General features: G+C 44.7%; 1 protein-coding gene across 2 annotated transcripts; it reads left to right on the top strand.

Annotated features, from left to right (window-relative positions):
* Positions 1–7,536: 7,536 nt before the first annotated feature.
* Positions 7,537–26,224, top strand: RBFOX3 (RNA binding fox-1 homolog 3; the record flags this gene model as incomplete). Of its 2 annotated transcripts, none has more annotated exons than XM_083352121.1 (11): positions 7,537–7,776; positions 10,172–10,312; positions 11,920–11,973; positions 13,156–13,248; positions 14,250–14,310; positions 14,665–14,718; positions 16,583–16,715; positions 17,814–17,853; positions 18,654–18,718; positions 23,222–23,300; positions 25,465–26,224. In XM_083352121.1, exons 1-11 carry the CDS (start codon positions 7,552–7,554, stop codon positions 25,465–25,467), a joined length of 948 nt encoding a protein of 315 aa, XP_083208247.1. In that variant the 5' UTR covers positions 7,537–7,551. The 2 variants fall into 2 exon arrangements, with proteins under 2 accessions (XP_083208247.1, XP_083208246.1); XM_083352120.1 differs by lacking the exon at positions 25,465–26,224 and adding an exon at positions 24,300–24,344.
* Positions 26,225–27,247: the final 1,023 nt, after the last annotated feature.

The following is a 27,247-nucleotide window of genomic DNA, read 5'->3' as shown; positions in this document are numbered from 1 at the left end:
GCGTTTGTCCCTTAAGTGAGAACTCGGATTGATTTGTTCTGTTTGTTTGTTTTCTTGGCTAATTCTTATATCCTCAGGAGTCTTCCCCCAACACCAAAGTGCAAAAGCATCAATACTCTTTTTAGTCTGCTTCTTCAGAATTCAGTGTTTGCTTCCGTAGAGTATAACAGGGTAAATCATTCGTTGTATAATTCTGATCTTTGTGTATATAGACACAGCACAGCATTCGAATGACTTTTTCAAGGTCTTTGTTTCTGCCTTATCAAATGTTAGTCTGTCCTGGTTCTTTTACTGCTCATACTCAGTTCTAAAAAGTTAGAGGTTATTCACCTCCACCAGAGTCAGTTCCAAACCTGGTTGCTATTCCTGGTGTCAGTAGCTTTGTCTTTTTATAGTCCTATTACACTCACTGGACTCCTCAAACTACAGTGTACAATTAACAAGAATGAAGACCTAAATCTAACCAAAATGGAAATGGGGTGTTAAAACATCCCTTACATAATAATCTGCATTGTAGCCACTTCTTGTTGATCTCTTATTTTGGTCACCTACTGCATAGTACTGCACAATATGCCTCTTTAAACATCACTGGGGCTCAGATTCATTCCAAAATAATATGCCAAAATTGTGTCTTCTATCAGTCTTCACTGCAGGCCCTTTCCCCTTTCCCTCTGTCCATGTGAAGAAAGCAGCATAAAAGGGACACAGTCATGAATAATCTTAAAGACAGGAACATAACTCTTTTCTAACTCAAGGATTAGGGTTTCAAAAGCCATGGAAGTCATGTTTCTTTTTTTCTACAGATAATGTTCCCAATTAACTCTTACCTTATCTCTCTTCCATTGTGCAGGAGCCAGATAAAAATATTTATTTGTGGAAAATATTTGAGAAGGAAATTTACTCCTTTCAAGACTTTACAAAATTCTCTGTCTATACCAGGGGTAGGCAACCTTGGCTCTTTTATGACTCGTGGACTTCAACTCCCAGAATTCCTGAGCAGAATTCTGGGAGTTGAAGTCCACGAGTCATAAAAGAGCCAAGGTTGCCTACCCCTGGTCTATACTATGAACTCCTACCCAGTGTTCTTCTAGTAACTTCTTGGACTTTGTTAGATTTGCTTCCAAATGGTTTTGGTCACAAGAGGCACACATCTTGAGAAGTAAATCTGAATCTATAATAGGATAGGTCACATGACAGATTTTAGTATTTTAGACTCTTTCCTAATTCAGGGGAAAAATTCCCAATGGGATATCAAATATTTTTTAACAACAGAACTGCAAGATCTTTTTTTTTTGCAGGTGTTAAGTAAGACAGCTTTCCCAATATAGAACCTTTCAACTATATAGCAAATGTGTCTCCTAGACTAGAGTGGCCTCCCTAAGTGCCATTTTCGCTGGGAATACTAGAAGCTGTAGAGCTGGAAATAGTGGGATAAAACTCAAGTGTAGATAACATTTTCAGTGGCTAAGGAGTAGGATTTTTTTTCAGTTGTCATCCAAAAAAAAAAAAAAAACCTTCTGCCTCCACAGGAAACTAGTTGCTGCCATCCAGAGGAATGTGTGGCTCATATTTGATGGTACCACAGCCACCTTCTTCTTGCAGTATAACATAATAGTTAAGCAATGGAATGCAAATTAATAATTCAGAAATGTTCTTAATGTATTTTAAAGGTATAATATATGGCAGCATATGTCTCTTGAGATTCAGTTAGTGAGCCTTTCACAAACAGGATGCCTTCTAAATATATAGGCTTAACCTCCCAGAATTTTCAGCAATGGCTCAGCTGACTAAAGAATTCTGGGAATTGCAATCCACACAACTGGAAATCATCCAGATTGGTTAATTACTGGTTTGGCTGCTATTGTTATTGTTTTATTAGACGTATATTTCACCTTTCCTTTAGGGATTCGAGGTGGCTTACGTGGGATCTCCCTTCGTTTTATCATCGGAGGGCTTACCCTATGAGTAGATTGGTCTGAGAGGAAGTCATTGGTCCGGAGTTACTCATTGATTGTTCATGGCTATGAACAATCTATCTCCCCAAGTGCTAAAACCATCCTATCCAATGGGCTGTTAGTATCATTTTCAGAGTGGAACATTTGGGGATATTTTGATCAAGTGTGCCAAACTACACATTAGGCTATTGAGACTTAGTACCATGGAGAGCACCCACAAAGTCTGAGTTAAGTAAGATACCAGATTCATTGAGATGCCTGAATATTACTTTGTAACAGGATTGAACAACCTTTATTCGCTCATGCATACAAGTGCACACCCATTCACATGCTTCATCCCTCTTCTTCCTTGTCTCTGTCTCTTAGAAGCTTGTTTGAACCAGGAATTTATTTGCTTCTGGCCAGCTAATTCAGCTGATCAATTAACTAGTGGATAGGTCTTCCTGCATTTTTTTCCCCAGCCTAAAGTCTGCTTCCTGCCCCCTAATTATTTTCTGCATAGTTTACATGAAGCCATCCCTCCCTCTCTCAAGGGAGAATTTCTGGAAATTCAGAATGTTATGCAGATGTGCACTAAGGCTAGAATATGTTCTTCAGACTCTGGGTTTCAGAGACATTATGAACTGCCAGCACTTTGAGAGAAGAGTTATTCAAGCTTGAAGAAAGGAATAGAGCTGCCTCCCTTGGACCCGGGGATGGAGACCTAATTATCTGCTGGAGTTCCCTTCTATACATGCCTTTATTGAGGTCATTGCTTTAGACATGGTCTCCTGGAGAGCTTCAAGGACCAATTATTTCTGCCTGAATAACTTTTCCTTGGCTAAGGAGTGGGTGGTAGGTGGTCAGAAAGCTACATAAATTTTAAAGGGAAAATATCTCCGGTATCAAAGGTGTCTTCCCAGTGAAGTTTGCTAATTTGGGACACTAAGATCAGCTTTCTGTAATAGCATTGAGCTTAGTCATCTACTTCTTCTCCAGTGTATAGTATGATTAGTATAAAATAACTTAAGGTGCTGCCAGGAGCCCCTCCTAAATGTATATTAGCACCCGCCTTCCCTTTTTCCCATTCCCAATGAAGCCTGACTCCATGCTGGAAAAACCCCAAGGAGTAACAGAACAATTTGCACATTCAGAAATGCCTTTCCCAATGCCCAACGTTCACTGCCACAGCTTTGCTGCATCCTCCAGGGTGTGATTGGGAATAAAAGAGCCTAAAGACAGATCCTGGGGCGGAAAGGTTTCTCTCTTCAAGCAAGGAAAGCCTGCCTGCCCAAGCCTGTCCCACTGTGATGTTGCCTTGTCATAAATTAACCACACACACAATTAAAGAGCCTGTCTCAGCTCCAGGAGCTGTGGATGTATTTCATCCCAAGAGAGAGAGAAAGGCACTGTGGTATACAGCTATAAAGCATCTGAATGCGGAATCTGGGCTCTTAGCAGAGGGCTGGTGGCTATTTGTCAGCACAAGGCAAGGAATAAGGGATTGAAGGGAGGCAGGAGTGTGGGGAGCAGTCAGGTATGAAGTTATGTTGATGGGCAAGTGAGAAAAAGTGTATCTGCAGAGGAGGGTGGCTTGGTGCAGGGTATTAGGACTGTGAGGCACTGTGGGTGTGTGTTTGAGAACCAGTTTCGCACAGTGGTTAAGGTGCTGGAATAGAGTAGGAGAGATCACTTGCTTTAGTCCTCCCTTAGACATGGAAATTGTCTGAGGGACTTTGCTCAACCCACCTCAGAAAGCTGTTGCGAGGAAATTAGGAGGCAAGAAGATCTTATTTATTTATTTATTTTATTTATTTTATTACATTTATATACCGCCCTTTCCCTGAGGACTCAGGGCAGTTTACAGGGAGTTAAAAATCCAGCAATACAAAAGTTAAAACCAATTTAAAAAAGATTAAACTAACCCTGTGCAATTAAAACCCCGATTAAAATAAATTACTCCTCAGCCTGGGCCCGAGAGCTCGAAGAGCCAGGTCTTCAGGCCCCGGCGGAATGACCGGAGGTCGGGGGCAGTCCTCAGCTCCACTGGCAGCTGGTTCCAGAGGGCAGGCGCCCCCACTGAGAAGGCCCTATCCCTGGGTGTCACCCGCCGGCAATCTCTTACCGGTGGGACCCTGAGCAGACCCTCCCTGTGGGAGCGCACTGGGCGAAGGGCATTTGATGCCGGCAGCAGGTGTTCCCTCAAATATCTTGAATCGTACAAAAAAAAGGTGGATATGCATCTAATAATAAATAAATAATACATTATGTGTGGACTGTCCTTTGAAGATCAGTCATCATATAAGGTGTCCCTATCATATGAATCACATTCCTATTGAATATTTCCAGTAATAACTAGTGAGAGGACGTGATTTTTTTTTACATCGTGTGGGAGACATAGAACAGCAATCAGTTATAATTAATATCAGGCAGAGAAGCTGGAAACATCTTCCATGTGTGAATCATAACTTGAAATTCCCTGATGACAGTTGATGGGTATGCATCAACCCAAGCTGGGTATTTTCATGGGATTTGGAGAATTGGGAATTTCTTCCAAATTATTCTTGTTGTCATGGATTTTGATTTCTGTTTCTATAAGAGTGAACAGGGAGTTCAACTGGGTTGTCTTTTTGTTGTACCTGATGTCTTGCTTGTGGCGTCCCCATCAGTCTTTGGTTCTCCCCAGAATGCTGAGCAAAATAGATACTTGGCCCAATTCAAGACAGCTCCCATCTACCTATACTGACCATTCCTTTCTGTCTGCCAGATTGGGTCTCCTATTATAGATGGAGTAATTTTCTATAGACTTGATCTTTATTTACTGTTAAATGTTCCAGATGAACCAAGTTGCATTTTGTCAGTACTTGGAATATAGAATCCACTACTACTAGAACTCTTGTCCATATGTATATGAATATTCCTTACTCTGTACAGAGCATTCCCCTCTCAGAAATTATGTCCACTAAGAAGTACAATATAAGATTTAGGGCTAGCCAAAGGATTTATAGTCCAATAATTTTATTCAAAAATTTATTTAAGGAATATTTGAGCAGAGCATAAATTTAGGCACATTAAAATAGTAGAAGAGGGTTAATTTGTAGCAAAACTTTGAGAAATAGTTTAGGTCAAAGAAAATTTATTAGGAATTGTTTGAATTCTTCTGAATTAGACTTTTTTTCCCCCACTGAAAGTGCTCTGGTTAGTTCCCTTCCTCTTGAAAGAAAATCCAGGACATTGCCGTTTAGTATTTTCTATGTTGGCATGCCATGATTTTTTTCACATAAAATTTATGATGGGTGAGGGGCAATAAACATCCATGAGTTAAAGCAACAGCCTGTCCTATGGGAACAAGTAAACTGCTATTCAGATTTTTTTTTTAGGGAGAAGGGTGTCCTGTGCCCTTTTATAATTGCTCATTTTGCAAAAACATTACAGGTAAGTCCTCAACCTACAACAGTTCATTTAATGTCCATTCAAAGTTACAACAGCACTGAAAAAAATGACTTATGACCATTTTTCACACAATACCCATGGTCACATGATCAAAATTCAGATGCTTGGCAACTGGCTCATATTTATGACGGTTGCAATGTCCCGCGGTCATGTGATCGCCTTTTGCAATTTTCTGACAAGCAAAGTCAATGGTGAAGCCAGATTCATTTAACAGTCGTGTTACTAATTTAACAACTGCAGTGATTCACTTAACAAGCATGGCAAAAAAGGTCATAAAATGGGTTAGAATTCACTTAACAACTGTCTCACTTAGCAACAGAAACTTTTGGCTCAATTGTGGCCAAATGTTTAAGACTACCTGTATTTTTCTTTCTGTAAGATACATTTCAGAAAAAAAACCCCAATGATGTATAGCTAGTTAGTAATGATAAATAGCCTTGTTTAATGTCTCAGCATTAGTTTCTGTTCCCATAGGATAGGGGGTGGTTTAAATGATTTCTTTGCTCAAAAGCAGTAATTAAAGCCTCCCTCCGTCTACCTACAGGAACACAAGCAAACATTGGAACAATTAAGAGAGACCGGTCAAGGGTCGGTAAATTGGCTATATATAAATGGGGTAGTCATAAGTAAGAAGAAACAATTTAATGGTAAGAATCTGTAAACTGGACCAAAAAAAAATCGTGAATGTTGAGAAAGACTTTTATGAATGGGATTTAATTCTGAATAAACATTAAGGAAAAAATCTAAACCATGGAAGAGTATGTTGTGGATAACATAGTGCTATATTCAGTGCTCTGTGGAACTTTGATTTTAATTCCACTTCCAGAAAATTGTAGAAAAACATTTTCTCAGCAGCACTAAGTGTATCGAAGCAACCACAGACATCTAATGTAGAGTAGTGCTTGTTTTTCTTTGCTACCCTTCACTGAAATTAACACATTTTTGAGGCATTATCTAGGAAACTGAGTTGCTATCATTTGGCAAATGCCATGCTCTTCTCCAGAATCCTCTTTCCTTTTTTAAAACGGGAAAGTTGACCACATTTAGATGTTGATAATGCCACCACATATCAATGATTTTGAATAAATAATTTTAGGCATCCTAGGAGAATGGGACATGTAGGTTCGATTTTTGCTGGAAGGCAGGAAGGGCAAAAATAGCAGGAATAGTAAAATCCCTCAGCTTAAATCAATATTTAGGTGACTGCCCGTGTATGTTTTGGAAGAAAGGACATTTCCACCTCCATTTGAAAGTATAAACTTTATATTTAGTAGGCCCAACATTTAGAAATATGGGTGACCTTTGATCGAGGTAATTGTTTACATTAATATACAGAAAGACATACTGTGTCTTTAAAAGATCTTGCTGCTTTCTTGGCCTCTTTGCTTTCCCTTTCAGCTGGGATAAGCATGACCTGGGGATGCATCCTCCTGTCCTAAAGGCAATCTTCCCAATCTCCATTTTTTCCACCCAACATCCATTTACTTTCTTCCATCTCTAAAGGACAAATTGATACTATGGTTAAGTCCATGGGTGTCCAGGTGATGTACCTGCCGTTCAGATGTACAAGCATAAAAGTTGGTAGCTGTTTGCAATATGTCATGCTGAGAATTTTTTTAAATAGCTAATTGCTTTTCAAAATATACATGAAAAAGAATGCTATAAAAGAAATATACTTTTGATCCTCCATGAAGTTGCTGGACAGGTTATCTAGAGCAGGTTCTTATTTGTTCTACACATAATTTTATCTTTTCCTTGTAATTCCAACTTGCCTTCAGTGAGATGCTTTTTATGTCTCTAATTCTCCCAGAAGAGAATTAGAGATTAATCAAATCCATTGAAAACTAGAATAACAATGGGCACATCTACCCTGCAGATTTTATCATCCCATGCATGGTGCTTCCACTCTGCTCCTCTAAAACGTTGTCCAGCAAAGGTGGGTGTTTCTTGCCGTGTTGGATGCAATTACTGTTTTAGCCAATGCTTACCTGCCTTGTGTTATGGGAAGATTAACTGGAATTCACCTGAGCTGTTGGACGGAGAGTGAGTTGCTGATGAAGGTTGAAGCTCACAGCCTGGCTTGAGATTATCAGCCATGAGTAAGGAGTATTCTCTTATCCTATCTCTGCAGGGCAATCAGGACGCCACGGCTCCTCCTGACGCAATGGCTCAGCCCTATCCCCCAGCAACATATCCACCACCCCCACAGAATGGTATCCCTCCAGAGTACGCTCCTCCACCACCACACCCGCATCCAGCACAGGACTATTCGGGGCAGAGCACAGTACCTGAGCATGCCTTGACGCTCTACACCCCTGCACAGAGCCACTCCGAACAGCCGGGCACTGATGCCAGCACGCAGTCCATAGCAGGCACACAAACAGTACCGGTAAGAGACGTTGCCTACAGGGCCTGACCTTGCTGTAAAGCCTGCCTGCATGGGGGCAGCATAGAGCAGTTCAGGGAAGTAGACATCTAATGAACAAAGGGATGTCTCCTCCCAGAAAAATACAAACTGGAAGGATGGAACTTGTGGGAGGGGGCCCCGAATGTGTAAAATTGGATGAGAAGGATATAAGGGAATTTCTGTTGGGAAAATGGACCTATTGGCTCATGATTGAGAGGCTGCGTTATGGGTAGCAGGGAAGACTGAGCTTGCAGGTCCAATGCCCTCTCTGCCTCCATTCCTAATTTGTCTGCTTGGCCTTGTTCCACCTCCATCTGAGACTCAGAGATAGCAAAGGATCGAAGAGAGCAAGGTGAAAATAACAGAGTTCTTATGCAGCAGGAGGCCAGTGCAGAGAAACCATTCCAGCACCCTGCTACCCCCGTGGGCATTTGTGGCTCAGTACTTAAGTTTCCTGGCTCCCTTTGTGTCCCTAATCACTTGTAATCTACCTGCTTGGCCACTTGCCAATCTGATCATGCCAATGATGTGGTTGTAATGCAGCTCAGCAAGGAAGCGCTGAGTGAGCACTTCCCAGCTGCTCCTCAATCCCTGAGTGCCAGGCTGGCTGCTCGCCACCACGCAGCTTTGAGAGTGAGCTCGGCCTCCCCACCTGGTTCTGTGTGTGCAGGAATGCATGCAAACCCAGGATGGAACCAACACATCTCCAGCCTCCTTTTCCTGGAGGTGTGTGTTTGGGCCCATGCTAGTTCTTATTCCACTTTCTCGGGTGGTACTGCTGTCCTATTTCATAAATGGAAAAGCTGAAGCAGAAGGATGGTGGCTGGTCCAAGACCAAATTAAAGAGCTGAACTGGGGACTTCAGTTTCACAGCTCACATTCTTAATCCCTAAGTGAGAGCGTATGCCAACACTCCTTGACTGGCTTCTCACATTGCACTAAACTATAATGTGATTTAAGGGACGCGGTGGCTCAGTGGGTTAGGACGCTGAGCTTGTCGATCAGAAGATTGGCAGTTTGGCAGGTCGAATCCCAAGTGCCGCATAACAGAGTGAGCGCCTGTTACTCGTCCCAGCTTCTGCCAGCCTAGCAGTTTGAAAGCACGTAAAAATGCAAGTAGAAAAATAGGGACCACTATGGTGGGAAGGTAACAGCGTTCCGTGCGCCTTTGGCGTCTAGTCATGCCGGCCACATGACCACGGAGACGTCCTCGGACAAGCACTGGCTCTTTGGCTTTGAAACGGAGATGAGCACCGGCCCCTAGAGTTGGAAACAACTAGCACGCATGTGCAGGGGAACCTTTACCTTTACCTTATAATGTGATTTGTTTGTGTTTGGCTCGCTGTATTCTGCTCACCTAGTTATCGTGCTTCTAAGTCATGGCTTATGGCTTGAATGTCGGATAAACCCAGCTCTTCTTTTTTTTTTTTAATCAGCAAGCCATAGCTAAACAAACCATGCGGTAGCACGCTGTGTGAGCCTAGTCTCACGATGACATTAAAAGTTGGCAATCAAGTAACATCACTTTCATAGGAATGCCTAGTCCCAATACCTCTCAGGATTCTGGGGACCTGCGGCATAAAGACCCTGGATTTTGGCCTTATCTTAGACAGGGGAAGGGAATGGAATAGGGAAATGGGGTACAAGAGAAGAAAAAATGTTGGGGAGACCTAAAATGAAAGAGCCCCCTGAAGCTATGAGTTCAGATCACCTGCAGAAGTGGGGGAGGGGGCGTAAGAAGCAAAATCAAAGAATGGAAGTCTGAAATGGTATAGGGTTTCCTGCCTAAGCAGGGGGTTGGACTAGATGACCTCCAAGGTCCCTTCCAACTTCTTATTGTTATTGTTGTTGTTGTTGTTGTTGTTGTTGTTGTTGTTATTATTATTATTATTATTATTATTATTATTATTATTATTATTATTATTATTATTATTATGTGGGGCACTGCAATGAAAGGAGCCCTCTGAAAGTAGATTGCTTCAGGGCTGTATCAAGAACAGCCTGCTTTCCAAGCAGAGAGGAAGTCTGGGCTGGTGGATGGGGTGGATGGGGTTGGGGAGAAAAGAGAAAGAACACAAAAAAATGAGTGGATTAAACAGAGAAATGGCTCCAGCCCCAAGCACTCTAGAATAAGACAAAAAAATGACCCCAGTCTTCAGCAGAAGAACAGATTATATATTAAACCCAAGTCAATATGCCTGAAGGCTGGAAAATCTAATTGCCCCAAATCTAATCCAGCACTTTTGCTGGATTCATTTCATACCTTTGAAATCTGTCTTTCATAAGCAGCAATGATGCCCCACCCCGCACATGCGCACGGGCGCGCAAACACCTAGAAAGAATCACAATGGTGCTTTAATTTACTTATTTTCATCAGCAGACAGATGAAGCAGCGCAGACAGACAACCAGACACTACACCTACCAGAGAATGGTTCCGACAAGCAGCAGCCTAAGCGGCTACACGTTTCCAACATCCCTTTCCGCTTCCGGGACCCTGATCTGCGGCAAATGTTTGGAGTAAGTCTATCACCTTCCTGTGCTAAATAAACATAAGAATGTACAAAGACCTATGGTCATCTTGGAAAGGAACGGGCTGTGTTCACTCTGTCTTTTACATTATAATTTAGTCGGGGTTTTTGTTTCATGTGATATGTGAACCTGACATTATGGTTAGTAAAACATAGTTTACAGTTGAATGTTGTGTGTGAACCACTAGGACTGACTTAACAAACAATGGTTAAAACAGAGTATTACTTATCACCATTTATAAATTTAGAAAATCAGTCCAAGATAGCGATATCAATCAAACTAACAATGTTGGGTCCCATTGTTGTCAAATCTGCTTCTTATCTTTATACAGTTTATACATATTCTTGTTTTATCTTTTCATCATCCATGTATCTGATGTGCCTGCTTCTTGCTTTCATTCCTCTTTGGCAGGAACTCCTATCTGTTCCTTTTGACGCCCCAGTGCTCTGCAGGTCTTGTGATTATCAGGGTTCAGGCAGGATTAACTTGTTTCTCAGTCTGAGCATTGCTAGAACATGTTATTTAACAGCTGAGTATTGAATAATGCAGGAAACATCTCCTGTATTTCCAGGGAAGACGGTCCTAGGGGCCAGTAGTGGCATCTGCCTACGTATGATGCTAGACCCCAGAAGTTCTTTCTGTGTATGTGTATAAATACTGGTAGTCCTCACTTACCAAATTTACAACAGCACTGAATAGGTTTACAACTGATCTTCAAACTTGTGGCCGTTGCAGTAACCCTGTAGATATGTGATTGTAAATTGGGCACCTCACAACCAGTGTGCATTTACGATAATCACAGGTGTCCCCACGGTCACATGATTTCCATTTGCGGCCTTCACAGCCAGCTTCCAACAAGCGAAGTTAGTGGGGAAGCTGGCAAGAAATGTCAAGTCACAATCATGTAACTTAAAACTTACAGCAGAACAGACCTACATTGGGCACAATCACATGACATTTCACCTAATAACCATGTTGCTTAGAAATGTTGTTGCCGACTCCAGTTGCGGTCAGTACAGGTAGCCCTCGACTTACAATGGTTTGTTTAGTGACCGTTCAAAGTTACAACGGCACTGAAAAATATGACTTATGACCATTTTTCATAGTTATGATCTTCGAAGCATCTCCATGATCATGTCATCAAAATTCAGACGCTTGGCAACTAGTCCATATTGATGACCATTGCTGTGTCCCAAGGTCATGTGATCACCTTTTGCAACCTCCTCACAAGTAAAGTCAATAGGGGAAGCCAGATTCACTTAACAACCGGGTTACTAACTTATCAGCTGCAGTGATTCACTTAACAATGAGGGCAAGAAAGGTCATAAAATGGGGCAAAACTCACTTAACAAATGTCTCACTTAATAACAGAAATTGTGGGCTCCATTGAGGTCATAAGTTGAGGACTAGCTGTAAATGAGAACTACCTGTATTTGATACTCAGGGGTGTTCCAGATATGACTACACACCATGCCCTTTGGGAATAAATCAAAGCACAAGGGTTTTCCAAGCCGGGATGAAAAGAAATGATGTCTCCACTCCCATTTTCACCTTTCCTTCTTCCCCCTTCCCCTGTCCCTCTTTTTCTCCCCCAGCAATTTGGAAAGATCCTGGATGTTGAGATCATTTTCAATGAGCGTGGTTCCAAGGTGGGTTCAACATGTTGGTGTCTGATACAACCCAAATGTCCCTGTAGATGGGTGTTCCCAGGGGCCAGTCTTTCTCCTCCATTCTGCATTCCTGCCTTCACCACTTCCTTTCTATGCCACAGGGTGCCTCCTGGTTTCTAACTACCCTTTCCTCACCATCCCTTCAAATCCTGTGACTTTAGATTTAAGAATGAGATTTTGATATTTTAACTTTCCCTCTGAAAACAACTGTGCTGGTTGAAAATAATTAACCAAAGCAATTCTAGATTCGGAGTCCTATAGAAAGAGGAAAAACTGTCGGCCACAAAGCCGTCACTAAAGTAATTTAATGCAGAAAACGATCACCCTCTCATGGTGAGATTAGAAATTGCTCTAACGAGAGAGAGAGAGGGGGGGAGGGAGGGAGAGAGGGAGAGGGAGAGGAGAGAGAGAGAGAGAGAGAGAGAGAGAGAGAGAGAGAGAGAGAGAGAGAGAAATAAAATAACATGCTACTTAAGGCAACGTGGTATTAAGGTTTGGAGGAAACATGTGGATATTTCTTCCTCCCGAAATAGACATGAAAATACACTATTGAATTTTGTTTCCAGGAGGTAATTCAGCTATTTTAAGTTTGAAAGAAACTTGGGAAATCCTTTCAGTGCTTAACTCTTGCTGTTCCACTATTGACTGTAGGAGCTAAACCGCACAGAAGCTGATCAGGTGTCACACGATGGTTGAGCATTCTGGAGGGGGCAGAACTAGGCCTCAGCCATTTCTGCAGCCTCTTCACACTTAGGAGGGCTCCTCTGTCTCTCTAGCCTGGATGATATAAATGTAAAGCCAATAGTAGGCACAGGGGAGAAGATCCTACACACTTGCAATCCTTTGGGGCCGTCGTGGTATAATGGAGTGGTGATGCAGATCTTGTCCTGTCCTCTTATTCCTCTGAGTCCTTATCCTCCCTTGTCCTTACTCCTTCCCCACCCACCCCTGAACCCCGCCCCCCCCTCGCCCGGTCTTTAGGGAGGCTTGGGAAACTCACATCCTGCCTCTTTTCTCTGCTGCTCCTTACTCACCTCTTCTCTCTGTCCTGTTCCTCCCACCCCCTTTTTCTTTCTTCATCCTTTTCTCCTTTTCCTACCTCTCTCCCTCCCCAACCTCTCTCTTTTTCTTTCCTTTTTCCTTTCTCTCCCTCACTCACAGGGTTTTGGGTTTGTAACTTTTGAAACTAGTGCAGATGCCGATCGGGCACGGGAGAAGCTGAACGGCACCATCGTAGAGGGACGCAAAATTGAGGTGCGAACAAATGCACTGCCTGCTCTGCGTCGGGCATTAGACTTCACACTTCCAACCATATCACAACCCCCCTTTTAAATATATATATATCTGTCCCTGGGATTAGCCAGAACAAGCAGGCGGGCGAGTGAATGTTGCATGTCCTGTGCTTTTGGTAGGGGAGGATGCAGAAGGGAAGGAAGGCAGAATGTCTCCACCAAGAATCTGCTATAAGCAGTCATTTCAGACAATATTAAGAGAAGGCAGAGAAGTATAATATCCCCAAGCCTCCAAACTTCCAGAAAATCTGCCTAAATCATCCTGTGCAGTTACCTCCTGGCAGAGATTCTTGCTCTTTGCCTTCCGAAGAGGAAGTACAGAGCAATTTCAGAATAGACCATGTAAAGGATGCAAAAGAATCTCCTGTGAATGTAGTTCTTGGTAGTTGTTGAGCCCTTTGTTCACACTGGAGTGCTGAAGATGACCCCTGGTTTATCAGAGTTGTGGGGTAGAGAGATGGTGCTGCATTGTTGCCCCTGACATCCTCTTCTGCTGGAACTCCTACCCTTTTGTTCTGCTGATTTGATTTCTTAGGCCTCCTCTTGCCTGCCTTGTGTAGCCTGTCCAGTTAATGGTACTTCCAGTATGCATGAAAACTGCCTGTGCAGGGCCCTGCATGCTAGCTGTGAACGTGGCCCTGGGAAGAGAGAGTTTCAGCAGTGGTCCCTTACAACAAGCCCATGTGGTTCTAATGTTGCACTCTTGTTTGTGGCCAACACACTAGGAAAGAGCTGTAAGATTAGGACTCAGAAGGTTCGTAGTCCAAAATGTCAAAAATTACCAAATGTAGTGTGTGGCAAGCAAATTGCCTCTGCTTAGGATGATTGGCCTATAAATCACGGAGGAGCTGACACAAACCTTCAGCAGCCTTTTGGATGCTGATGTTTTCCTTGAGGTCCAGGGAAGAGGAATTCCATTTGGACCCAAAGTCTATCAGTAACCTGGTGCTTGTTTCTCAACAGGTCAACAATGCCACTGCACGGGTCATGACAAACAAAAAGGCAGCTAATCCCTACACAAACGGTAATGGAACAAGGAAGGGTGGTGAAGTGAGTTCAGAACCAGGCATTCCTGGAAAGGGGACAGGCTTCTTTTCCTCCAGGCCACTCTACAGGTTGGGAGTGGGGAGGTGTTCTGACCTCGGGGAGGTGGGGGGGTTTTAAAAAAAAAAACCCGCAAAGCATGGATTTGGGTTGTATCTCTGGAAACAGAGATGGCAAGAGGAGCACCCAGCATGTTAAAGCAACAGCTTCAGATTTCCCTCTTCAAAGGCAATGCCTAATGAACCTAGCACCCCCTCCAGCCCACTTCTTGGAATGCCAGTTTAGGAGGACTGAGAGAGCAATGCTTTCTGACTGCCTCCTTCTTTGTTACCAGGCTGGAAGCTGAACCCTGTAGTGGGCGCCGTCTATGGCCCTGAATTCTATGCAGGTAATGTCTGAATCGGGCCAGGTCCATGGAGAAGTGTTATCTCTTAGGGACCTGGCAGGACTACTGAATCTCAGAGCAGAATCTACCTCTTCCTTATTCTTAGAATGCCATAGGCATTTGCTTGTAAAGAAGAAAGCAAGAAGTCGATAAGCTGGTGGGAGGGAGGGGAAGGAGAGAGGAGGGAATGGGTGCACTAGATCTGGGGAATACCAGGCTTAAATTCCTGCTTAGTCGTGGGGCTTTCTGCCTAATTTTAGGCAAATCACTATCTTGAAAATTCACTCTAGGGTTGATAAGACTATTAACTATGTGCCTAATCCATAGGTACATTATTAAGTAATTTATTGTCAAATGGCAAGGATTTATGACTCCCCATTGTAAATTAGGGTTCTAGACGGGCCAAATTATAACAGTTCAGATCCAGATTTAGGGGTAGTATAAATACACCATAAAATATCACTGAATGTATCCAATGCATCTCATAATATTCGTGGTACAGCTACCACAACATATTCAACACAGCTAAATAGGCCTATGGAATTTATAGCTCAGTATGCTGTGGTACCCAGTTACACTCTCTCTTAGCATATTGTATGAACCCAGCAATCACATAAAACCATAATCTCATTTGTTTGCTTGGGCCTTAGCAGATAAGTAGAGGAATTCTACGTTGTTAGCCTAGGTTTAGGGTTTAATGTGGTGTATGAATCCAGATGGAACTTGGAGGGATCTGGGACATCATTTAGACCCCACCCCTGCCACCCTGAGCTCCATTTAGCAAGCAGCTCTGTTTGTGGATCTTATCATTCTTGCAAACAGCTTATTCCTCCATCTGTACTTTAGCCTTGGTGGAGCAGTGGGCTAATGCCTCCTTAAGTAACACCAGCTGCCTGCAATTAGTGCAGGTTCGTATCCCACCAGGCTCAAGGTTGACTCAGCCTTCCATCCTTCCGAGGTAGGTAAAATGAGGACCCAGATTGTTGGGGGCAATTAAGCTGACTTTGTAATAATGCTGCTGGGGGGGGGCTGAAAGCAGGCATATACATAGAATGAAAGCTTATTGCTAAGCACGTTGATTTGTGCTTAGATTGTAAGCCGCCCTGAGTCTTCGGAGAAGGGCGGGATATAAATGAAATTTTAAAAAAATTAAAAAATAAACATAACTAGCTTCAGACACTGGTTTGAATAAAGTAGGGATAAAGTGGAGAGAGATAAAACTTATGTGTGTATCTGGATTTTATTGTGAAAAAAGAGAACGAATGTGATTAGAACTGAGACATAGTCATATCCTGTAGCTGTACTGCATAATTCTTCATAGATTTATGACAGAGGGCAAAAGTCTTGAAGACAACATTTGTAATAGGAACAGAAATACAGAATACAGAATAACAGTGTTTGAAGGGACCTTGGAGGTCTTCTAGTCCAACCCTCTGCTCAAGCAAGAGAACCTATACCATCCCAGACAAATGGCTTCCAATCTCTTAAAAACCTCTAGGGATGGAGTACTCACAACTTCTGAAAGCAAGCCATTTCATTGTTCTCATTGCCAAGAAATTTATCTTTAGTTGGTTCTCTCCTTAATAGATTTCCATCTATAACTTCTTGTCCTGCCTTCAGATGCTTTGGAAAATAGGTTAACCCCACCCACCCCCTTCTCTGTAACAGCTCCTCAAATATTAAATAGGAAGAAATATTGCATTGATGGGTTGGATTCATAAGACAGCTGCGAGGAACATGCCTGAGGAAGTAGATGGGAAAAGCCTATCCCTTATTCTTGGGAGAGGAAGTGGGGAATGGAGAACAGAGTTTAAAATTGGGGGCTCTTCCAAGCTGTTCCTCATGGTTATTTCTTCCCCTCCTTCAGTGACCGGTTTTCCATATCCAGCCACAGGAACCGCAGTAGCGTACCGGGGGACGCACTTAAGGGGCCGAGGACGCACAGTCTACAACACTTTCCGAGCGGCTCCCCCACCTCCCCCCATCCCCACTTACGGAGCGTGAGTATGGAGCAGAGAGACTGCTTTACAAAAATGGGTGGTTTGGCACTTCCAAAAAAAGGCAAAGTTAGACGGGCAATCTTCTCAAGACCCAGGGAGTCTTTCCCATGTCTCATATCTGGGCACTGTGATCTATGGTTCACTAAAAGCCATATTAATTTTAAGACATGCCTTCCCGAAGCTTCTCTGTTTGGGTTCTGGTATGATTAAGACATAAGTTTCTGTTGTCCTAGATTTCTGGACACATGGTTGGAAAATTCAGAGTTATCCTTGGATTTCTCATTGACCTCAATTTTCCTATAGAGATTCCTACAGACCGTACCTATTGTCTGGAAATTATGGGCATTGGAGTATAATATTTCTGGAGGGCACCATTTTGGTAAGGTTAGGAAGAGAATTTGCCCAGGTGGCACTGTACATTTCACAGTCAACCCACAGCTGGAGAAGTCATGCTCCCAGTCATTCCACTTTTTCAACAGGAATCTTTTTATTTCCTTGACCAGCATAAATTATGCAAGCAAATTAAGTACGTGCTGGTGTACTTTGCACAACATATTTATTTTCATGCTTCCTTCCGAAGCTCATCTTCTTATATCTTGTGTTGTATAGGCTTCTTTTAGTAATTAGACAAACATGAGGGATACAGGAAGGAAAGCATCACTAGATGATATGTGGAAGAGAGTAGATAACCGTGGTGACCATCCTATAGCCTCTCACCGTATGGATCAGAAACCTCCTCCTTTTTTAAAATGACGAAAATGAAGCAAAATCTTTTGCAGAATGTGTGTGACTATCGTATGGGGCTGCACGGCCCAGAGTGGCTGGCTCCTAGTTCCCCCAGGAACACCTTCACGATCTTCCCTGTTGATTGTCAGGCAGACAGCTCCCTCCACTTGCTCGATGCCTGCGTTTGCTCCTCTCCTGCTGTCAGGGTAGAGAAAAGCAACTGAGAGGTCCAAACACCAGAGCCACAAAGGCCCATCTGATGCCTGCTCTGGTGCTCCTGCCTGGAACACAGCTAGTCTTGCAGAGTGAGCTTCAAAGAGCCCTACCCAAAGTTACTCTTAAGTCACAGCCGCATTCTTCTTGCTTTTGCAGAGTGGTTTACCAGGACGGATTCTACGGTGCTGAAATTTATGTAAGTCCATCCTTTCAAAGTTTCCTTGGGAGATCCTTTTTTTTTCTTCATTTCTAGTCAAAGCATCCTCTGGTTCCTGCAGAGACTTGGCAGCCTTTGCTGGTAACCAGGCACAGGCCCTTCCAGGAAGGCTGTTCTGTCAAAGAGAAATCCCCCCTGCTTGCTCTTTTCATTAAGCGATGCAAACAGGGGCCAAGGCTGCCAAAACGCAGTGGGAAAACAACCTGGGGCCCAGAGCTCGGGAAGCAGCAGCAGTTGGGCAGCCTCTGATCCTTTCCCATTAGCTCTACAGATTTTCTCATCACTCTTCCAAGCCTCATCCCAGCACTTTTCGTGGCTAAGGGAGATTAAGGGTGGAAAGGAAAGGCTTGAAATCGCACTGGAGATGGGAAGCAGGCTACCTGTGAGGGTGGGGTAAGGGGTGCATCCGCTCCTACAGAGGGCAGGATTTATTTTCTGGCCTGGTGTCAGCCTGTCGGGTCACAGCAGCATTTCCCCTCCATATTTAAAGTGCTCTGGGCAATACTTCAGGCACACACTGACAGATTTATCAGAGGCGACATCTCGTTAACACCGCCACCCGCTAGGGAGGTGACATTCTCTCCTCAGCATGTTTAATTTCTGCAGGTTAATGGTAACAAGACCCCCAGGGAATGCTAATGAGATGGGAGAGGGGCTGGGCCTATGGGTACCCATCTCCCTCCTGGCCAGCACCTGAGATCCCCGAAAGATGTGCCCTTCTCCTGTGGTACTGCAGTCACACCTTCACCCCTAATGCTCGTCTCTCCCATCTACTCCAGGGGGGCTATGCAGCCTACAGATACGCCCAGCCTGCGGCAGCAGCAGCAACAGCTTACAGTGACAGGTAAGTCATCTTGCGCCTTGGTGTCTGGTCCTCTTATCAGCCCGTCGCTTGGATGCAGGGATTCACAATGGTGTCCCTGTATCAGGAAATTGTTACTGATGCACCAGGGTGTGGAGAAAAGGAAGGGACACCACTGCCTTCAGTCAGAAACGTTTTTCCAGCCCCCATGGACTGGTTTGCCCAGGGCTAGGGGGAATACTGGAAGTCCTGGCAGACCCTGAAATAATCAGAAGAGTCCACAGCACTCAAGGGCTGGGAGCTGGTTTGTCCACAGTGCAAAGCGTCTGTGGTCTGAGCTCTGCCTCATTTTGTTCCCTGTCCTTGTTTCCCTCTTCTGATTTTCACAAGCAACCATTGCCTCTCTTCCCCTTTTTATACCTTTCACTGAAATGTGTGCGCTTTCTGGCTTGCCCGTATACAGAATTTCATGCTGATAAGATGAATGGCTGTATTGAAGCGGCCTGAGTTAGGAGAGGTTATGTTGTTAAACGGAGGAGTCTCTCGGAGGCAACAAAACAACAGCAATTAATCCTTTGTGCTTATCTTCCCTTTCTAAAAACAATGATTACAAGGGGGTGGGGGTGGGGATAGGAAGCATTGAAGGGGCGTTTTGCTTTGACTGTTCATTCAGCCAAGCGCTTTTTCAATGTGGCTCCACAAAATATGGGCTGGAGCAGAGTGGCCACACTTTCCGGGAGAAGTCACTTCACTGGCCTCCAATAAAATTCTGATCATGCGCCAAAGACATTTCATTCGAAGCAAAGTTGCTTTTCCACACTGCAGGGCCTTTTCATTGCATTTATCGAAGCCAAAACAATTCTGCAAAATCAAGCAGCCCTTCTTCACACAGGCATAAGTATTAGAGTGGTAACTGCTGAAGGTTTCTTTGGGAAATAGGAGAGACTATTTTCTTAATCAGGTATTTATTGACATGCAATATTCTTATCATCCTACTTCCTTTATATGTTTTAGCATCCTATTAAAAAATGACTGTCATTTAATTAGGTTAGTGGTAGATTATTATTCTGCTGTTAATGAAAAGCAGGTTAAAATGCCCAACAAAGTAATAACTAAGTAAATAAATATGAAGGATGTGAAAATATTATGAGAAACAATACATTATAAGGGGCTTAAATAAGAAATATTGGGATAAACCTGGGAAGGAATGACCCATTGCAGGAAATATTACCAGCAGAATAGTACATTTTTATCAGTGGTACACATTTATTTCTGCTTGGAAACCCTTCCTAGAAAACATTTTTCATTCTCCTGGTTTCTATATTTGTATTATCATGCTAAGTAAAGCAATGCAATGTGTTCAGCTGTTCAGTTCCACATATGTTGTGTTAATTCATAGGGAGATATCATAAAAAGTGTGCAGTAACTCTCATTAAGAAAGGACGCTATAAACTAAGGGTTCTTCCACATGACAGCTTTTAATTGCTTGCCTTCCACGTAGAAACCTGCAGGAAATAAAACCTTTCCAGATTTCAAACTCTTCCTCCTTTTTGGCCATGATGGTGGCCCGGTGCTCACTTCAGGCTACATTTACCATAGTCCCAGTTGGTGGGTTTTCCCACTTCTTGACAACTTTCTTTCCATGGGGATATTTCAGGATGCTGGTTTCCATTCGAACATTTTTTTTAATATGAGCCCCTCCCTTGTGTTTGGATCACTGGACCAGAAGAAAAGAGAAAACCCACAGTTTTCTCATTATTCTAGTCAGTTGGACTACAGAGGAATCACAACTCTTGCAAATTTCACCTAGTTAAACAAACAAAAAAAGATCCCTGTTTTCCCATTCCATCAATTATTTTAAAAAAGCTTAGCCTTTTCCCCATTCTATTAGTGAGCTTCCTTTTTTAAAAAATGCCAGTGTTTCAACAGATTTCCTGTGAAGAAAAAAACAAGTACAGCTTTTCTGGTCCAGACCTCTCAGAAGAGAGCAGCCCACCCAGGGCAGAATAGTCAGGAGAGTAGCAACCAATGACTATGGAAGTGGGATCATTCCCATCACCGGGCACAGTTTCCCCTTAGAACAGGGGTTCCCAACCCCCGGTCCGTGGACCAGTACCGGGCCACGGCATGCCAGCAACCGGTCCACACAAACAAGCAAAGCCCCATCCGTGAGATGCAGGCAGCACACAAAACCACGCCCCTTCTGGTCCGTGGAAAAAAACCAACTCTCAACGGAACTGGTCCCTGGCGCCCAAAAGGTTGGGGACCTCTGCCTTAGAATACAGGTGGTGGCCTACATGGAAATGAAGCCCAACAATTAACCAACCAGATAAGTCAGAAAACACTTTTAATGAGTGTCTGGGGAGGGACACAGTGGAGTGGCTTTCCTGGTGGATTGAGGGTGTTGTGTGTTTCTGTCCTTGAAAGATAGTGAGCAACTATACTCGCATTGGGACAAGCTGGTCTTGCCAATCAGATTTAACATTCACATCTGGCAAGGAACATGCATGTGGTCTTAGATGATGACCCTCTCAGCCAAGCCCGCCCCATCTATAGAACCGCAGCCCTGTAAAGTAGGTCATTGTTGATACTCTGGTACTGACTGGGCTGTACAGGGCTGCTTCAGGATTAAAAGTTAGAGACATCTTTGATTCAAACTTCCTTTCTGCGACACACTTCTTGATCTTAACCGAACGGTCCATAAGCAGGGATTTCTATGACATACACATAGTTTTCTTGGCAACAGTATAGAAGCAGATTAGCGATGCCCAATTCCAGAATGTCTTTCTGATTTCTCAGTCTAACCTGGGAATTACTGGTGGTCTCCTATCCAGTGAATAACAAGTTCCAATCTTGTTTGCCTTTTCAAAATCAGCCAGCACTGGCTAGATGCTGCTACTTTCTGAGGTTATTTACAGATAAGAAATCCGAAGGATTCTCATGATAAAATCTTCTTAAGGATGTTAGTTTTTCTATATTCGTGTTAATTCCATTCTTTGCTTGAGGATGTTGGCCAAAACGTTTCTGAAATTTTAGCGCTTAGCTGTTTATTCATTTCTCATGTTTTCTTTCTCCCCAACATAAAATCCTCATATAATTTCTCCTTTTAGCTCATAAAATCCAAAACTGACAAAAAATCTGCTCCAACTTCATCCACCGCCAGGAAACAATTATTTACATTCTCTGGGTCCCTTACAAAACCAGTTCTAATCAGCACAACCCAGTCAACCAGTCACTCCTACTTCTCCTTTGGTTAAAATAAATAATGATCTGTGCCCTCATAGAATTGCAGGATGCATACAAGAAGTTAAACAAGGATAATGTGGAGGAACTACAGCTGGGATGACTGTACCCGACATCCTTTGCCTGCCAATGCTTTTATTCCTTCCCTGCTGGGAAAACAAATATTCTTTTCCTGCTTCTGGGTTGCGCACTTTCTCCCCTGCAAATCAAACCTTCAGAATCTCTGTTTGCACACTGGAAAAGCAGTGCTAAGGTAGTTTTTGAGCTACGAAATGCACAGAACTGAAGGAGAAATGCAAAATCCCTTGCAGACATCCAAGAGACAATCTCATAAGACCACAGAGTTGGGGGCCCTGTCCTACCAACTTCCCCCAAACTTCCAAAGAAGGCTTGGCCACCTCTTGTTTAGGCCACAGTGATACCTGTACATTTTTTGGCCATTAATATCTCTCTAGGAAAAGACATCTTTACAATAACCTGCTTGCTCATCTAGAAGCCGATCCTTTAATTCCTTCTCCCTTCTGAAATTGCATCCCAGTAAAAAAAAAAAAAGGGACGCGGTGGCTCAGTGGGTTAGGACGCTGAGCTTGTCGATCAGAAGGTCGGCAGTTTGGCGGGTCGAATCCCGAGTGCCGCGTAACAGAGTGAGCGCCTGTTACTCGTCCCAGCTTCTGCCAACCTAGCAGTTCGAAAGCACGTAAAAATGCAAGTAGAAAAATAGGGACCACTACGGTGGGAAGGTAACAGCGTTCCGTGCGCCTTTGGCGTCTAGTCATGCCGGCCACATGACCACGGAGACGTCCTCGGACAAGCACTGGCTCTTCGGCTTTGAAACGGAGATGAGCACCAGCCCCTAGAGTTGGAAACGACTAGCACGCATGTGCGGGGGAACCTTTACCTTTACCTTAAAAAAAAGGGGGGGGATGAGGATCCTCAGTAAAAATGTAGCTTTTGAATTCTTGCACTCTCTTTTTTGAGATGTTTGTAATTTGAAATGTTTTCTCTGTGGTGGGGAATTGGAGCAATTCGCTACTGGGTCACTTTCCCCTATTGGAAACTATGCATGGCTTTAAAGCTGGGGTTGTAATCCTAGCACATTTGGTGGATACCTACTTGGGAAAAGTAACTCAGGGGCCTTTGCTAAAAGCTCAGTGAACATTTCTTGTCATTTCTTCTATGTTTATCATGACTTGAAGCAAAGTTAATGATGACTGGGGCCTGATTCATGGTTTTTTGAACACTTAGGCTTGGCAACTCAGCGATTCCTCAGTTTCTAACGCTGCCCCCTGTGTTCGCTCCTAGTTACGGCAGAGTTTATGCAGCTGCAGACCCTTACCACCACACTATTGGCCCTGCTGCCACCTACAGCATCGGCACCATGGTAAGAATGGGGCCTTCTATCCATTTGTGCATAGCCATCGAGACCTTGGGGGAATGTGTGCAGTCAGGTTGGGTACTTGGGAAAAGAGGAAGAAAGATCTGGGATGTCTTTGGGGATACTGACTCAGATCTCAGCTGCAGTCCTATTAATCAGGCCAGAGAAATCCTAAGCAGGAAGATTCTTAGAGAAGAAACACACATCTAGGGCTGGGCTAACCCTGGCTGCCCTCATTGCCAGGGGATGCCCATATTAGAAAGGATGGTTTCCTGAACAAGTGATGCCCTTCTTAAAAACCACCTGAAGCGAGCAGCAGCTTGTACAGGCGTAAGGGACCCTTCATTCAAAAGCAGTGCTTCAAGGGGCAAATACTTTAAGAAGTGGGTTGGAGATGAGCAAGGTGTGCATGCACAGGGACTCTCCCCAAAGCCACCTCCCATCCTTCCTGTTCCTGAATACACTTCCACATCCAGTTCCTGCAGTGATGCCTCCTTGTAATCAGGTCTCTAGGCAGCATCAAAGAGGAGAAAGTTTTCAAGCCATCCTGCAATCACCTTTGCCCATCAGGGCCTTCCTAGTGGTACCACAAGATTTGCATTGAACTGTCAACCCTTGGAAGAGGGGGAATACTGAGAGGGAGGCAAGGAAAACTGAGGCATGGTTTTGTAAGGCCCTTGCTTCCTTTACCCGTAGAAGGATTCATAGGAAAGTGCTAGGCACCTGCCCCCAAAGCACCATTTTACTTTACTTTTCCTCTTTAAAATGCATATCGGCCTTATCCGTCTGGATAGTTTTCCTGTGAAATCTGCTCCAAGGCAGCTTTGCATTCTGGGAGGTTGAGTCAAACCCCCACTTCTACCCCACTGCCCTTGGCCCTTGCTCCCACTTCAGAAGAAGGTCTCTGCCAGTGCCCACCCCCATATTGGCTCCAAGGACAGGGCAGGGATGGGCTGTGCCTCTCCTTTATACTGATTGGCTTTTTCTCCGTCTTTGATGTTGCAGGCTAGTCTATACCGAGGAGGGTACAGCCGCTTCACTCCCTACTAGCAAGACAGACCCAGACCCTCCTCACAATAGTAACACTGACTGCTCCTTAGAAATCCAACCAAAACCCCGTGGACATGGGCCCCGTCCCCTGCTGCTGGCCCTTGGCAGCCTAAATCACCCAGCTCTTTACCTCAAGCCGCCTGCCATGCCTCTCCTCCCACTTGTCTCTGATGGTGTATTGGCCACATTTGCATCATTTTGCCAAGCAGCCAGCCAGGGAGCTGGGACAGGTGCCTGCTTTAACCAGACAGACAAACACACACACACACACACACACCAACAAGATAATCTCAAGGAATCCTCTGCCTCCTATAGAGCCACCCAGTATCTGAGTTCTCCTATTAAATCAAGCCTCATGAGGGCCTTTGGGATACTGTTGCACTTGGAGGAGGCCCCTGTGAGGTCTCCTGCATCGTTTCTGCTCTCACACTTCTAAAGGAGAGGCTCTGGCCAAAGGAACTCAGGATAGCGTCCCTCTCAAGTGCAGTGGCCCTTCTTCTCCCTCACACAAAGGCAGGGTAAACGTGCCAGGTGGGCAGCAGCCTAGATCCTTCCCATAGGGAAAAGATAGGCCAGCTCAAGCCCTGTATCAACCAAAGGGGCATCTTTCTCTCTCTCTCTCTCTCTCTTGCAAGGGGAGAAAAACGAAGGTCCCCTCTTCCTATTGGGAAATGAGTGAGGGATGTACTGCTATGCTGGCCTTGGTAGGGACTGGGAGGTGATCTGGACAATGTACAGTGAGTAGGAGACCCCCACAGGGTCCTCTCTGGGCCTAGCATGTAGGTCTCTGAGGGAGCTGACTGGGATTGGGCCCTGGGTGGGGCTGAGCAATCCCAGCTCCTTTCACAATGCTGGCTAACAGTTCCAAGCAGGGCTTGGGTAACTTTCCTCTTCACTGATTTGCTGAGCAAAATGGACCCCTCAGCTGTGTATAAAAGGGACATGCAAAGCTTAAAAGTTACTTGGAACTCCACTTCCCAAATCTAACATTCTGGACCAGCATACACAGAGAGAGCGGAAAGCGCTCCCCTGCCTTCTCCTCCTGCCCCATTTCCCCCTCCCCCAGGCCACAGCCTGCAGGTTGCTCCATGGAACATTCTGCCTTTGTTTTCTGTTGTAGTGAAACCTTCAGCTGTTTCCTTCTGGGACCAGGAAGGGCACAAAACATTTTTTTTAAAGCAAAGCAACAAACTATTACAAAACTAACAAGCCAAGCGACTGAGTGAAAGCCCCCTTCTGTCCACACATGCGCCCCAAGCGACAGGCCAGCCGGAGCGCAACTACTGACAGTCTGCCCGGACAGATGGACGGCACGGCAGCCCCATGCAGACTCCGCAAAGCCGTCCGCATCAGGAGACCCGTGCCCTGCTCCTCCCTGCTGCAGACCACGGGGCCAAGGAGGGACAGGTACTGACACAGACTGGAATCTGCAGGCCCCAGGCCATCACGTCTTCCTTCCAGCCCTCCTGAAGACCTGCGGCCCTCCCAGACCGCAGAAGACGCCATGAGCGCCGGCAGGGCTAGCCGTCCTGCTTCTTGCATCCCAGAAGTTCCCAGTGTTTTCGCGCTTTGCTGGTTCATCCATTGGTCAAGTCGGCAAGCCTTGGATTCCTGTATGATGTAGGGCCAGGCTGAGGGCTTCTGGGGTACGCCGGTGGATTGGCACCCCAGGTTTTCGAGGGGGATTTCTTTGAAGAAGTTGCACTTTCCTCTTCCCCTGAGGATCCCGGCTCCCATCGGCCCACAAGGCAGCGAACTCCATCCCTGCAGCTGTCCTTGGGGGAGGCCTGGCTGAACTCAGAGCTGAGAAAGTCCGAGGTCTCCAGGTCTCCCCCTGAACTTCCCACCCTGCACCGGAGGGCCGAGAAACACCTCCCCCTCCATCACACTGAAGCCAGGGTGCTGGGCAAGCATTTCCTCAAGGACTGTGTGGCTGGCAGGGGAGAGCAGCATAGCCCCCAGCTGGGGAGGGGGCCAGGCTGGGCACCAGGGCATTCGGAGAAAGAACCATTTTGCTACACAGACCAATCTGCGCCACCGCTGCTGCTGCTGTCACCACTGCTGCTGCCGCCCAGGGTTTCCTCCCTGCCCACAGCCCTTCATGGGAGGAGTGCATGTCCCATCGCCCACCCGCCCCACCCGACTCCACCCCAGAGCCAGTTGGACTCAGGGCCTCCTCCCTGCTCTTAACCTCCCCTTGGCTTAGTCATCTCATGAAACCTCACTTTCTATTCAGCATTAAAGCTCCTGACATGCCAGCAACCAGATGATCCTCCTTTTCTATTCCCGTTGTAGATAGCCCTACCTTTGCTGCTCCTGCCCCCTTGTACAACCCCCCCCTCCCATTTGCTACCCCCTCTCCCACCCTGGGAGCATCAGCTACCCACCCCATTCTATATGCTTCAAAAGTGTGACCATTCAAATAAACAGTATTTATTATTATTATTTATTAATAAAGGTTTCTTTCTTCAATGAGGATGGCTCAAGACTTTGATTGGGAAGGGTGCAAACAGGAAGGAGGATTTCCAAAATATAGGCTGCTCTAGGAGGGTCTATGGCAACTCACCACGGCCAACTCATCATGGCCAACTCATCACAGCCAATTTGCTGCAGCCAATTCACGGCACCAGCTCACCACAGGACAATTTGCCATGGCCAACTCACTGCGGGAATAACACTAATATCTTAAGAAATTGTGGAAAAGAATCATTAAAGGATGCCAAATTCAAAATGAAATGTCAATGACAAAAATTAAAATATTTTTAAAATTGTTTTAAATAATTAAATTTAATTGTCCTGCAGCGAGTTGTCCCATGGTGAGTTGGCCATGGCAAATTGACTGTGGCAAGTTGGCCATGGCAAGTTGGCTGCAGTGAGTTGTCCCATTCTGGGTCTAGAAGATG

This window comes from Vipera ursinii, assembly GCF_947247035.1.
Source record: "Vipera ursinii genome assembly, chromosome: 2".
Classification (NCBI taxonomy): domain Eukaryota; kingdom Metazoa; phylum Chordata; class Lepidosauria; order Squamata; family Viperidae; genus Vipera; species Vipera ursinii.
The sequence above is the reverse complement of the archived record's forward strand: the minus strand, read 5'-3'. Positions and strand labels throughout refer to the sequence as shown.